We start from the raw sequence: 14,183 nt of genomic DNA, 5'->3' as shown, positions 1-14,183 counted from the left end.
ATTTTCTGTGTATTAGACATTTATATTAATATTTTTAAATGTACTTCATTAAAATTTTCATTTGACTAAAAAATGAATATTTCTCAGACTAACAGGTACAGAACAAAATGAAAACCCTACCTGAAATAACCAGCAACCCAACTAGAAGAGCTTGTATTATCTATTCTGTTACTGGGAATGGGCTGTGGAGCAGATATTTTAAGTATTGGTGATTTTTCCCATGGTTTCAAATCTTCCCTAAAATATGCCGTAGGAGTACCATTAGCACATGGTTTAACTTTCCCCTGGGGGTTAAAAAAGAAAAAACATTAAAAAAGTGAATAATAGCAGGCACCTAGCACAGTAGCTAACACATAGATGGTACTTAATAAATATTGGTAAATTATACTAAAATCTTATGACAATTGGCATCTAGCATTTTCAATTGAGTTCTTCTACAGTTTAATGCCTTAACCAATTCACAAACCATATCAGTGACTCTAACTTAATTATTGTGAGCTTTGGGAATAATTTTTAGGAAAATAAGTTTGCATATTAAATCCCTATTTACATGAGTATTAACAATGTTAATAAATAAAAGTTGTTAAGATATGAAGCAGTAACTTTAAAACAATGTCCATGACTTTAATATGAAACAAAATGAAAGTTTAGTATAAAAGTCATATAATTCACTTTGAATATAATTAAAGTATTCTGAATAAAATTAAAGTCAAATAATATTGACACTTCAAAATGGACCCTAAAACTATTGCTATTACAATAGGTCAAGAAAGTTATTAAAATGGTACTTCCACCGCCACGACAGATTCTTCTGTTATTGCCAGACATTCACAGCATGCCTCCAACCTTCCTTTAAACCTCAACTGTCTTCCAGCCTAACCTTAGTATTCATATGAATTGCCCCCAAATTTCTACCCTACATAAAAAAAAATTTTTTTAAATCGATCTTTGAGGCCTAGAAGACTCTAAGAAGAAAGGGTAAATTTTCCATTGTCTTAAAAATTTCTAGAAGTTCTAATATGTTTTGAGGATGTATAGGGTTAGGAAAAAATGACTCTATATCTAATAAGTTAGACATTTTCCTTCCCCATAGATTAACAATTACAGAATAAAATGTTAAGAAATGTCTAAAAAATAGCCTCCCCAGAGTTGACAAGACTAGGAATTCTGTACCTTAACGTCAATTGTGCTAAACTAGGAGGAGAACTCCATTCCAGATTGTATTGCTCCAGTTTACACCATGGAGGAAAGAGACGATGCAGAATTTGAAATTAGGTTTCCTTTCAAAATAATTTTCCCTTGACAATTTTTACCTGGTGTTAACTGACATTTCACAAAATAATTTCAAGTAATTTAGCTATATTTTTCAATATGTCTATACAGTGTTATATTTTACAGCAACACCATATGTTAGTTGCAGAAAGATTGTCATAAAAGGCTCAAAACTGCCATTAAAATCTTTAAAACTAGAAAAATTATGCAAATTGCAGAAAACTAACACTACATATTGCCATTAATTATATTTTCTTATAAACCAGCCAGGAGACTGTTTTAAAGTTAAGAGTAAAACCAACGGAAAACTAAAGATAAACTGTCTATACACATAAAATTTGAAATTAAAAAAATGGTACATTAATAAACAAATAAAAACAAACCTCAATCTTATCTGAATGAAATCCTGTTGTGAAATCAGGGGACTGTAAATCTCTAGGACTACCCACTCCTGCATAGCTTCCTTCAGAGTCTGATGTTAATAGTTCTGGAAGAGATTCCACAGAAGTGGTCTTACCAGACTTTAATAATCCTAAAAGGTAAAATTTTTAAAAATATTTAAACACATATACATTAAACATATATGTATTATATTCAATGAACCAAAAAGAACTAAAAGCTTCCATTTATCCAGATTTAGTAACATTTAAATTATAGCCACTGTACCAAAATCTTAATAATTCAAGCTAACTGAAGAAAGAAATCAGTTGAAGTGAAAAAATGAAATGGAGGAGATTTTAAAACAACAGTCTTACTCATTTCAATTACACAAATTATGCAATGAACCTGAAGAAGACAGTTCTTTGGGATCTGCTTTAAGAAGTGATTCAGAATGTTTTTTCCCCATAAAGAAAGAAGACAAAATTAATAAACTCCAGACGCCTTTCTCATCTGTCTCCCTGTACAGAGGTCTCTGTACCCCTGCAGAGGAGGAATGGCCCCATTCTGTGTGGGAGGAGCTTTGTACCCTTTCTGCTTCTCACCTAGCCAGCAGACTGGCCCAGTAGCAGAAGCCTGGGCTTCTGCTTTCACTTAAAGCAAAAGAGTTGTTATGAAATGTATATACTATTTCTTCTCTTAGGCAAGCTAAATACCTGTCTCCCTGCCACATCTGGTATCCAGGTTCATTAGCAGATCAGAGTTATTTCAAATATAAACAGAGTAAAAAGTAAACTTTTGCTTAGGTTCATGTGTTTATTTTCACATATTTCAAATTTAGTAGAATCTAAATGAAGTAGAAAAATAAACAAAATAAACAATTATATGAGCTGTAACTAAAAGTTGTACAGTTGATTTAAAAATAAATAAAACATACCATCTCTTTCATTTATTATTTTCCAGATAATAAATCACTTTGACAAGATATATGCCTCTTTTGTTACCATTGCTAAAATACAGTTTGAAAATCACATTCAAACTTTTTTCCCCCCACAATCCTTTAAATATTTTTAAAAGCAGCAAATTTTTATCTAAGAGAGTATATTTAATACTGGAATGCTCCCTAAAAGTCAATCAGAAATAAATCTAATGAATAAAGATGATGATTAAAGTGGCCAACAATTATTTTTGGTAAAAAAACACTTTCACAGAGTGTCTTGCATCTATCTTTAAGGATCACCACAAATAAATGTTAAGCCTTCACACAACCATCTTTGATGAAATTTGCCTCACACTCAAATTTTCTTCCGGAATAGGTCTTTTTGGCCCCCAATTAAATTTAACCTTTTAATCATTATCTACTTCGGCCACAGAAAAAGTGGTACAGAAGGAAGAACACAGAACTGGAATCATGAAAATAAATTCTGTTTCTCTCTGAAACCACCCTAAATCACTAAAGTTTTCTGAGTTTGTTTCCTCAGCTTTAAAGGAAGGGACATAAATTAGTTCATTACTAATGTCTCTTCCAGCTCTGAAATGCTAAGACTCTAACACATGTGCTAATAACATTATTTGAAATAAACCAAATATCTGCTTTTTCCATTAGTCTTTTAGGTGACTAAAAATCAATAGTTTCATGACGGTCTATCCATTTATTCTATGCCTCCTTCCAAGGAGTAAAGGTAATTCACACAACGCAGAGAACACAAAATCGCAGAATTTTACATTTTGAAAGGTCCTAAAATAGAAATCAGGAGATGTAATAAATGGAAAAGACCTATCTTCAGTGCTTCATCAATCAATTTAGGTATATTATCTTTTTTATATCTTTTGTGTTATCTAAAACAACTATTCTTGACATTTTTTATTACCTTGAACATTATCGAACAAGTCAAATACCTCCTTTATAGATCTTAAACATAAAAAGATATTCTCTCTTTGCCGTGAATAATAGCTATTTTTTTCACAGGGACACAAAACAACGTGCACTTGTATTTTTCAAAGTTGCTTGTATAAGGCTGATTGACTATAAAAATACTGCTGACAGAGGGGCTGGCCCCGTGGCGTAGCGGTTAAGTGCATGCGCTCCGCTGCTGGCAGCCTGGGTTCGGATCCTGGGCGTGCACTGGGGCACCGCTTCTCCTTCCATGCTGAGGCTGCATCCCACATACAGCAACTAGAAGGCTCTGCAACTATGACATACAACTATCTACTGGGGCTTTGGGGGAAAAAATAAATCAATAAAAATTAAAAAAAAAAAAATACTGCTGATAGAAATTGCACCAGTTTATGTCTTACTGCTACAGACACACCTATCATCTCTGAAAGCCATACTGTATTCTCATTACGTTCTAGTCTCACTTCATATTTTTCTCTAAAGAAACTACTAAAATTTAGATGGTTTAATCTGGATCTAATCAGATGAATCCAGATTGTGCGATGGTCTATAATACTACTGGCCTAAACTTCTGAAAGCAAAACAAAAAGGTCTGAGTGGTACTGCTCTAATTAAAACAGACTAAAAAGACACTAATAAGCAAAGGCAATGTCCATCTTGATACGATACCAGATTTTTTTAAGGTTAAAAAAAAGGGTATAGGGCTGGCCCGGTGGTGTAGTGGTTAAGTGCACACACTCCAATTCAGCAGCCCAGGGTGCGCAGGTTCGGATCCTGGGCATGGACTGACGCATTGCTTGTCAAGCCGTGCTGTGGCAAGGTCCCATATAAAGTAGAGGAAGATGGACACGGATGTTAGCCCAGGGCCAGCCTTCCTCAGCAAAAAGAGGAGGACTGGCAACAGATGTTAGCTCAGGGCTGATCTTCCTCAAAAAAAAAAAAAAAGGCTATAAAAACATTTTTGGACAATTAGCAAGTCTGAATAGTGACTGTAATACTGGATAATATTAATGAGTTAATGTTAATTGTCTTAGATGTGATAATGGTATTGTGGTTGTGTAGAAGAATATCCTTATTCTTAGGGGATTCATATTAAAGTTGGGGGCAAATGTCACACAACTTACTTCCAAGTGGATCAGTATACAGTGCGTGTATAGAATGTTTGGAGGATGAGGAAAGAGAGTAGGCAATAGAAAGCCTGCAAGAAAAAGCAAATGTGGTAAGAGGTTAACAGTAAATCTGGATGAAGTGTACATAAGGTGTTCATCGTATTTTTCTTTCATCTTTTCAGTAAGTTAAAGATTTTCAAAATTAAAAATTGGGGAAAAAATTGTAGAAAAACTACATAATTGTTACTTTCAAACAGGCTCACATAATGCCTAGATGTAAAATGTGCTGTATTCTACTACTGAATTATAACCTCTTATGCATGTGAATAGCATCTCGCTTGGAGCACTGATATTTATGAACTGAATCCACAGAATAATAGTATCTCTGTCATGTTTTGCCCACCTCTAACCCTCTATGCCACTGGACAGAGTGGTCTTTCTAAAAACATAAATCTTATCCAGTCATACCCTGCCTTAAAAATCCATCAATAACTACCCACAGCCTTTAGAATAAAATCCAAATTCCTTAGTTTAGCATACAATACCCTCCAAAATCTAACCCTCTCCAACCTATCTCATATCTGCACATAGCCTGTATGGCTGAGCCATGCTGAACTTTATGCACAAGAAATGTACAGTTCTTTCTAGTGCCTTGAGGCTTGGGAACATACTGCCCCCTTTGCTTAGTATGTCTATTGCCTCCTTTTCTTGGCCAACCTCTCTTCATTCTTCAAGATCCAACTCAGGTATAACTTTCCTCTAAGAGGTCTTCCCTGATCAGCACAGATTAGTCTGCGTGCCTCTTTTGTGCTCACAGAGCAAACTTCGATCAGAGTACTTACCACAATATACTATCATTTTCTGTAGCCCTCCTAAGACAAGGACTATCTTCTATTTCAGTAGCCCCAGCAGACGATATATAACAGTATTTAATATATGGTAAATGAATTAGATAATGAATAGAGACATGAAAGATTAGCTGGGAAATATATCCTAAAACACTTTCCACTAACCTGTAGATGGTGGACTCTGAATAATATCTGAAAGATTATAACCTCCAGAACTATCTGAACGCTTACGTGGCTTCCTCTTTGCTTTTGTTTTTGCCTTCTTCAACATATTTTCCCTAGGAAAAAGCAAACATAAGAGTCACTTTTTAAAAATAAATTAAGTTAGAGATGAAACAGCATAACTATGCATTTTAAGCTACAGTATATAGCATTTTGGTCAAACAGAAAACACAAAGGATACACATGCTCTAGTCATATTAATCTATATGGCCCAGAGCAAATTACTCAATTTTACTGAACGTCTGTGTGATACAATTACTTGTTCTACCCCTAGCATTTCTGTAAAAGTTAGAAACAAGATGGTATATAGGAAAATACTATGAAAAGTAAAATACTGCACATGTTCACACACCAGCTATTACAAACTATGATCTTGAACTAGAAATATTTGGTGATAATTTTTAAAGCATTTCAGAGAATGCTTAATTCCCTGAATTAAGTATTATTAATCAAGAAAGGGAAAATAAGGTGTGATATCAGCATCATGGCGGAGTGAGCTTTCCCATAAACTCTTCCCCCGATAAGATACAACAAAAGGGACAGTCACAGACCAACAAGGGAGTCTCATACAGCAAAAAGTGACACTGGAAAGACCCACACTGCCGCACATCTGAGAGTAGATGTGCTGGGGCCCCTGGAGGAAGTGGGGAGAGGTAAGGAGAAATCCTCTCCCTCCCCATCAGATCCACGATTCGGGTTGCGCAGCTCCCAGAAAGGGGGGAGGGGTGGCCCTCTGCAGGGAAACCGTAGCTCTTCAGGCTCTCTCAGCCAGTGGGAAACTCCACACACAGGACTCAGAACTGCTGCAGGGGTGCCACCAACATCTGAGCACCCCAGGAGGGCTGATAACAAGGGGTGAGCGAGAAGCCCCCCAAGCCACAGACCCAGCAGGCAAAAGAGAGAGCCCCCCCTCCATGCCCAACACTGCAGCTCAGCCGACCAGTCAGAGCAGCCGCTGCGGAGGGCAGGGGGCTCAGATTACACAGCCCTTGACCCCCACATGGTGGCTGCAGGTGGAAACTGCAACCAGATATTTCCAGGATGAGGAAAAACAAAGTGAATACAGGAACCACAATGCAAAGGTACATTAAATCGCCAGAACAAAAGGAAAATGACAAGCACCCAGAAATCAACCCTGAAGGCATAGAAACCCATAACCTAAACGACAGATAATTCAAAATAGCTATCATAAAAAAGCTCAACGAAATACAAGAAAACACAGATAAACAATTCAACGAGATAAGGAGTTTCTTCACAAAAGAAATTGAAATCATTAAAAAAAAAAACAATCAGTATTGATGGAGATGAAGAACACAATGGAGGAGATAAAGGAGAATATGGAATCTTTAAAGAACAGAGCTGACAATATAGAGGAAAGAATTAGCATGATAGAGGATAGGAATACAGATACGCTCCAGATGGAGGAGGAGAAAGAACTGAGACTAAAAAGAAATGAAGAAAGTCTCTGAGAAATATCCGACTCAATTAGGAAATGTAACATAAGAATTATAGGTACTCCTGAGGGAGAAGAGAGGGAAAGAGGAACAGAGAGCCTATTCGAGGAAATAATAGCTGAGAACTTGCCAAATCTGGGGAAGGAGCAGGAAATATCAGTAAGTGAAGCCAACAGGTCGCCTAAATATGTCAACAGGCAAAGGCCCACTCCAAGACATATAATAGTAAACCTGGCTCAAATCAATGACAAAGAAACAACATTAAGGGCAGCTAGATAAAAACAAAAAATAACGTATAAAGGAACTCCCATCAGGCTCTCAGCAGATTTCTCAACAGAAACTTTGAAGGCTAGGAGTGACTGGAACGATATATGCAAAATACTGAAAGACAAAAACTTTCAGCCAAGAATACTCTATCCAGCAAAAATATCCCTCAAATATGATGGAGAAATAATAACTTTCCCAGATAAACAAAAGCTAAGGGAGTTCATGGCCACAAGACCCCCACTACAAGAAACGCTCAAGAAGGCCCTCAGGCCTGAAAAAAAGAAGAGAAAGGGAATACAAAGCTTGGAGCAAGGAGAAAAATAGGTAGACAAAATCAGAAAAATAGTAGATCTTTACCAGAATAGGTTAGCAACCACTTAAACACCAAAATCAAAGATGAAAAGAAGGAAATAACCAAAAATAAATATAACCTCATCACTTTAAACACACACCCACAACAAGATAAAATAAGTTGTGACAAGAATAACTTAGAAGGGGAAGAGGAAAGAGATCAAACTGACTTAGTATAAGGAAATAAGAGGCCATCAGATAATGGACTATCTCATATACAAGATTTTTTATACAAACCTCAAGGTAACCACTAAACAAATAATCAGAACAAAATCACATATGATAAATAAAGAGAAAACTATAAGAGTCATAAGACAGTACAATCAAACTGAATTGGCAGTCAGAAACACATGGGACAAGAAACAAAAGAAATGCAAAAGAACCAGAAAATAAACGATAAAACAGCAACATTAAGCTCTCATATATCAATAATTACTCTAAATGTAAATGGATTGAACTCTCCAATCAAAAGACACAGAGTGGCAGGATGGACTAAAAGCAAGACCCAACAATATGCTGCCTCCAGGAAACACATCTCAGCTCTAAAGACAAGCACAGGCTCACAGTGAAGAAGAAAATACTCTAAGCTAATGGCAAACAAAAGAAAGCAGGTGTTGCCATAGTCATATCACACAAAGTAGACTTCAAGATAAAATGGGTTAAGAGACACAAAGAGGGGCAATATATAATGATAAAAGGGACACTCCATCAAGAAGACATCTTATACACACCCAACATAGGAGCACCAAAGTACATAAAGCAACTATTAACAAACCTAAAAGGAGATATTAACAACAACACAATAATAGTAGGGGATCTTAACACCCCACTTACATCAATGGATAGATCATCCAGACAAAAAGTCAATAAAGAAACAGTGGACTTAAATGAAAAACTGGATGAGATGGACCTAGTAGACATATACAGAGCACTCCATCCAAAAACAGCTGACTACACATTCTCCTCAAGCGCGCATGGAACATTCTCAAGTATAGACCATATGCTGGGAAACAAGGCAAGCCTCACTAAATTTAAGAAGATTGAAATCATAACAAGCATTTTTTCAGACCATAATGCTATGAAACTGGAAATCAACTACAAGAACAAAACTGGGAAAGTGACAAAGATGTGGAGATTAAACAACATGCTACTGAACAACCATTCATCATGATCATTGATGAAATTAAAGGAGAAATCAAAAAATATCTGGAAACAAACGAAAATGAAAATATGCCATACCAACTCATATGGGATGCAGCAAAAGTGTTCCTGATAGGGAAATTCATAGCAATACAGGCCCACCTTAACAAACAAGAAAAAGCCCAAATAAGCAACCTTAAATTACATCGAACAGAACTAGAAAGAGAAGAACAAACAAAGCCCCAAGTCAGCAGAAGGAGAGAAATAATAAAAACTAGAGCAGAAATAAATGAAATTGAGACCAAAAAAAATAGTGGAAAGGATTAATGAAACAAAGAGTTGGTTCTTTGAGAAGATAAACAAAATTGACAAACCCTTAGCCAGACTTACTAAGTAAAAAAGAGAAAAGGCTCAAATAAATAAAATTAGAAATGAAAGAGGAGAAATTACAATGGCTACCATGGAAATACAAAGGATTATAAGAGAATACTATGAGAAACAATATGCCAACAAATTGGACAATCTAGAAGAAATGGATAAATTCATAGACTCATACAACCTCCCAAAACTGAACCAAGAAGAAATAGAGAATCTGAATAGACCAATCACAAATAAAGAGATTGAAATAGTAATCAAAAACCTCCCAAAAAATAAAAGTCCAGGACCAGATGGCTTCTCTCGGCCAAACATTCAAAGAAGATTTAATACCCATCCTTCTCAACCTATTCCAAAAAATGGAGGAAGATGGAACACTTCCTAACTCATTCTACGAGGCCAACATCACCCTGATACCAAAGCCAGACAAAGACAATACAAAGAAGGAAAATTACAGGCCAATATCCCTGATGAACATAGATGCAAAAATCCTCAACAATATATTGGCAAACCAAATACAGCAATACACTAAAAATATCATACACCACGATCAAGTGGGATTTATACCAGGGATGCAGGGATGGTTCAACATCCGCAAATCAATCAACGTGATACACCACATCAACAAAACAAAGAATAAAAACCACATGGTCATCTCAATAGATGCAGAGAAGGCATGTGACAGGATCCAACATCCATTTATGATAAAAGCTCTCAACAAAATGGGTATAGACGGAAAGTACCCCAACATAATAAAGGCCATATATGACAAACCCAGAGCCAATATCCTACTCAACGGGGAAAGTCTGAAAGCCATTCCTCTGAGAACAGGAATGAGACAAGGCTGCCCATTCTCACCACTCTTATTCAACATAGTACTGAAGGTTTTGGCCAGAACAATTAGGCAAGAAAAAGGAATAAAAGGAATCCAAATAGGCAACGAAGAAGTGAAACTCTCACTATTTGCAGATGACATGATTTTATATAGAGAAAACGCTAAAGAATCCATTGGAAAACTATTAGAAATAATCAACAACTACAGCAAAGTTGCAGGACACAAAATCAACTCACAAAAATCAGTTGCATTTCTGTATACTAATAACGAACTAACAGAAAGAGAGCTCAAAAAGATAATACTATTTACAACTGTATCAAAAAGAATAAAATATCTAGGAATAAATCTTACCAAGGAGGTGAAAGATCTATACAATGAAAACTACATTACTGAAAGAAATCGATGATGACATAAAGAAATGGAAAGACATCCCATGCACATGGATTGGAAGAATAAACATAATTAAAATGTCTATATTACCTAAAGCAATCTACAGATTCAATGTAATCCCAATTAGAATCCCAATGACATTCTTCATGGAAATAGAAAAAAGAATACTAAAATTCATACAGGGCAACAAAAGACCCCGAATAGCTAAAGCAATCCTAAGAAAAAAGAACAAAGATGGAGGCATCACAATCCCTGACTTCAAAACATACTACAAAGCAATAGTAATCAAAGCAGGATGGTACTGGTACAAAAACAGACACACAGATCAATGGAACAGAATTGAAAGCCCAGAAATAAAACCACACATATACAGACAGCTAATTTTCGACAAAGGAGCTAAGAACATACAATGGAGAAAGGAAAGTCTCTTCAATAAATGGTGTTGGGAAAACTGGACAGCCACATGCAAAAGAATGAAAGTGGACCATCTGCTATCGCCACTCACAAAAATTAACTCAAAATGGATCAAAGACCTGAAGGTGAGACCTGAAACTATAAAACTCAAAGAAGAAAATATAGGCAACACACTATTTAACATCGGTCATCAAGGAATCTTTTCGGATGCCATGCCTACTCAGACTAGGGAAACTAAAGAAAAAATAAGCAAGTGGGACTTCATCAGATAAAAGAGCTTCTATAAGACAAATGAAACCAGGATCAAAATGAACAGACAACCCACCAGCTGGGAGAAAATATTTGTAAAACATGTATCTGATAAGGGGTTAATCTCCATAATATATAAAGAACTCACACAACTGAACAACAAAAAAACAAACAACCTGATCAAAAAATGGGCAGAGGAAATGAACAGACACTTCTCCCAAGAAGATATACACATGGCCAATAGGCACATGAAAAGATGTTCAACATCACTAACCATCAGGGAAATGCAAATCAAAACAACACTAAGATATCACCTCACACCCGTTAGAATGGCTATAAACACCAAGACAAAAAATAACAAATGTTCGAGAGGATGTGGAGAAACAGGAACTCTCGTACACAGCTGGTAGGAAGGCAAACTGGTGCAGCCTCTATGGAAAACAGTATGGAGATTCCTTAAAAAATTAAAAATAGTAATACCCTATGATCCAGCTATCCCACTACTGGGAATATATCCAACGAACCTGAAATCAACAATCCAAAGAGGCTTATGCACCCCTATGTTCACTGTAGCATTGTTCACTATAGCCAAGAAGTGGAAGCAACCCAAGTGTCCCTCAACTGATGATTGGATCAAGAAGATGTGGTATATATATACAATGGAATACTACTCAGACATAAAAAAAGACAAAATCGTCCGATTTCCAATGACATGGATGGACCTGGAGGGTATTATGTTAAGTGAAATAAGCCAGAAAGAGAAAGACAAACACAATATGATCTCACTCATATGTGGAATATAAACCAACACACGGACAGAGAAAACTGTATTGTGGTTACCAAGGGCAATGGGGGTGGGAGGTGGGCACAAGGGGTGAAGGGAGACACGTATATGGTGACTGACAAACAAAAACATACAACCAAAATTTCACAATGTTATAAACTATTAAGACATCAATAAAAAAAAAAGAAAGGGAAAATAAAATTATCTACGAGGACTACAATTGTCTTGTTTTACCTAAAAATTATAGATCTCATTATATAATTTATCTGTAGTTACACAGGTCAGCTGTGTATACTATTATTTTGTAAAGAATAACATTTATGTTAATAATTTTATTATAGTTTTTAATATAATAATGTCATACATCTGTGTCAAATAATTATAAAGTATTACAAATGCTACCAAATTATAGAAAAAGGGCTTAAAAAACAAAAAAGAACATCTCTGAAACACAAGAGCAGTTTTCCAGTGAGTTACATAGTTGGTTACTATACATATAGTAAATGACTTGAACACCCAAAGACTTTAACAGGTCATTTACCAAGTAGAAGAAAAGTAAGGCCAGCCCCGTGGCTTAGCAGTTAAGTGCGCGCTCCGCTACTGGCAACCTGGGTTTGGATCCCAGGTGCGCAATGATGCACCGCTTGTCCGGCCATGCTGAGGCAGTGTCCCACATACAGCGACTAGAAGAATGTGCAACTATGACATACAACTATCTACTGTGGCTTTGGGGAGAAAAAGGGGAAAAAAAAAAGGACAAGGATTGGCAATGAATGTTAGCTCAGGGCAAGTCTTCCTCAGCAAAAAGAGGAGGATGGGCATGGATGTTAGCTCAGGGTTGATCTTCTTCACAAAAAAAAAAAAAAAAAGGAAGAAGAAAAGTAATTCTGTAACCAGTTGATAAGTAAGCCTAAAACAAGGATTGGAAATTCTACGCAGGGCTTGACAAATGGTCAGCCCCACTACAGGGAGACTACGTAGAACCTGGGATATTTTGTTGGAGGACTCTCAAATGTCAGTCACAGTAGGTCATATCTCTTGAACCAGTCAGGTTCTCTACAGACGAATCTAGAGGAGTGGCTGATGCACTCCTCTCTGGTTCAGCCTCTCCAGAGGGCAAATCTCGAGTCTTCGACCAAGAAGGAGGAGGGGCAATCACTTGGTTGAATGGGGTTCAGGAAGAGATCAATCCTCTTTGAAAGAATCTCAAAAGATACTTTTCCAAATCTAACCCCTCACCCTGGTCTTCATAAACCTGGTACCTCTAATTCTTAAGCCTTTCCAGAATTCTGTTTTAGTTTTTTCTGATCTAAGTCACTACTGCACAGCAACCACTTTCCAATTTCCAAAACTGTTAACATCTCCCGACTGCTGTTTTCTCCTTTCCTGTTCTCTCTGCTTTAGCACAGTCTGCCTTTTTTATTTCTTTATTATAATTTCAGCAGTGTTTGGGAAGGTAGCTAGGATAAATGCACTTCTTCAACCAAATATGTTTAACACGAAGGCTACATTCCTTTCATACATATACTTAATTTTGTTATATGGCAAATATTAACTACGCATTCACTTTGTATTATACCAAGGCTAAGAATGAACATAAATACATACTTATGTCAGGTTTCTCAATTTTTTTCTTTCAATATCAATATAAAAGTGTCAGAAGTGTCCAAGGTTGGGGGTGTCAGGATAGAAGGAAGGGAGTAAAAGAAAAAAAAATGATAACAGAGCTTACGAATAATTTTGATCCACATTTACTTCTTCTTTCAGAAAGATATCGCCATCTTCCACTTCCAAATAGCTAATATCTGGTCCATCTTGATATGGTGTAATGACTCTTCTATCCATTGCTGGTATCTATAGAAAAAAAGATGTGACTTTTTAAATATAAAATTGGTAAAGTTTTTTTTTTAAATAGGTATAATATCCCATTTGTTTTAATATGTGGTGACGTTAACTAGAAAAAGTCTAGAATGCCTAATGACTTCCTAAATTTACAAGAGGAAAAACTGATTAGATTCATTAAACAGTTTATACCATAAAACTGTCAAAAACAAAAAAAAAACAACTAGACAAAAAACTCCACTCTATTATAAAATACAAATTAATCCATCTCATGTGAGTCCATGTTTTTGCACTGTCCTGACCTTTGGTAAACAATAAATAATGAAAGATTCTCTCTGAAGCTTTCAATAACTTTC

The 14,183-nt window shown here is 36.1% G+C and overlaps 1 protein-coding gene across 8 annotated transcripts in view; it reads right to left on the bottom strand.

The window, feature by feature from the left end:
• IBTK (inhibitor of Bruton tyrosine kinase) overlaps positions 1-14,183 on the bottom strand; it is a 129,757-nt gene that overhangs the window by 58,814 nt on the left and 56,760 nt on the right. For 6 of the 8 annotated variants that reach the window (XM_058566713.1, XM_058566709.1, XM_058566715.1 and 3 more), the window contains 4 exons: positions 13,718-13,839; positions 5,670-5,782; positions 1,656-1,804; positions 121-284 (listed from right to left, as the gene is read on the bottom strand). In XM_058566713.1, the coding sequence (XP_058422696.1) occupies positions 121-284; positions 1,656-1,804; positions 5,670-5,782; positions 13,718-13,839 (548 nt within the window). The remainder of the gene's footprint in view (positions 1-120; positions 285-1,655; positions 1,805-5,669; positions 5,783-13,717; positions 13,840-14,183) is intronic. The other 2 variants (XM_058566711.1, XM_058566712.1) reach the window with 1 other exon arrangement.

The sequence above is a fragment of the Diceros bicornis genome, chromosome 23, assembly GCF_020826845.1.
Source record: "Diceros bicornis minor isolate mBicDic1 chromosome 23, mDicBic1.mat.cur, whole genome shotgun sequence".
NCBI lineage: Eukaryota > Metazoa > Chordata > Mammalia > Perissodactyla > Rhinocerotidae > Diceros > Diceros bicornis.
Note: the sequence above shows the minus strand (reverse complement) of the source record. Positions and strands in the feature narration are given on the sequence as shown.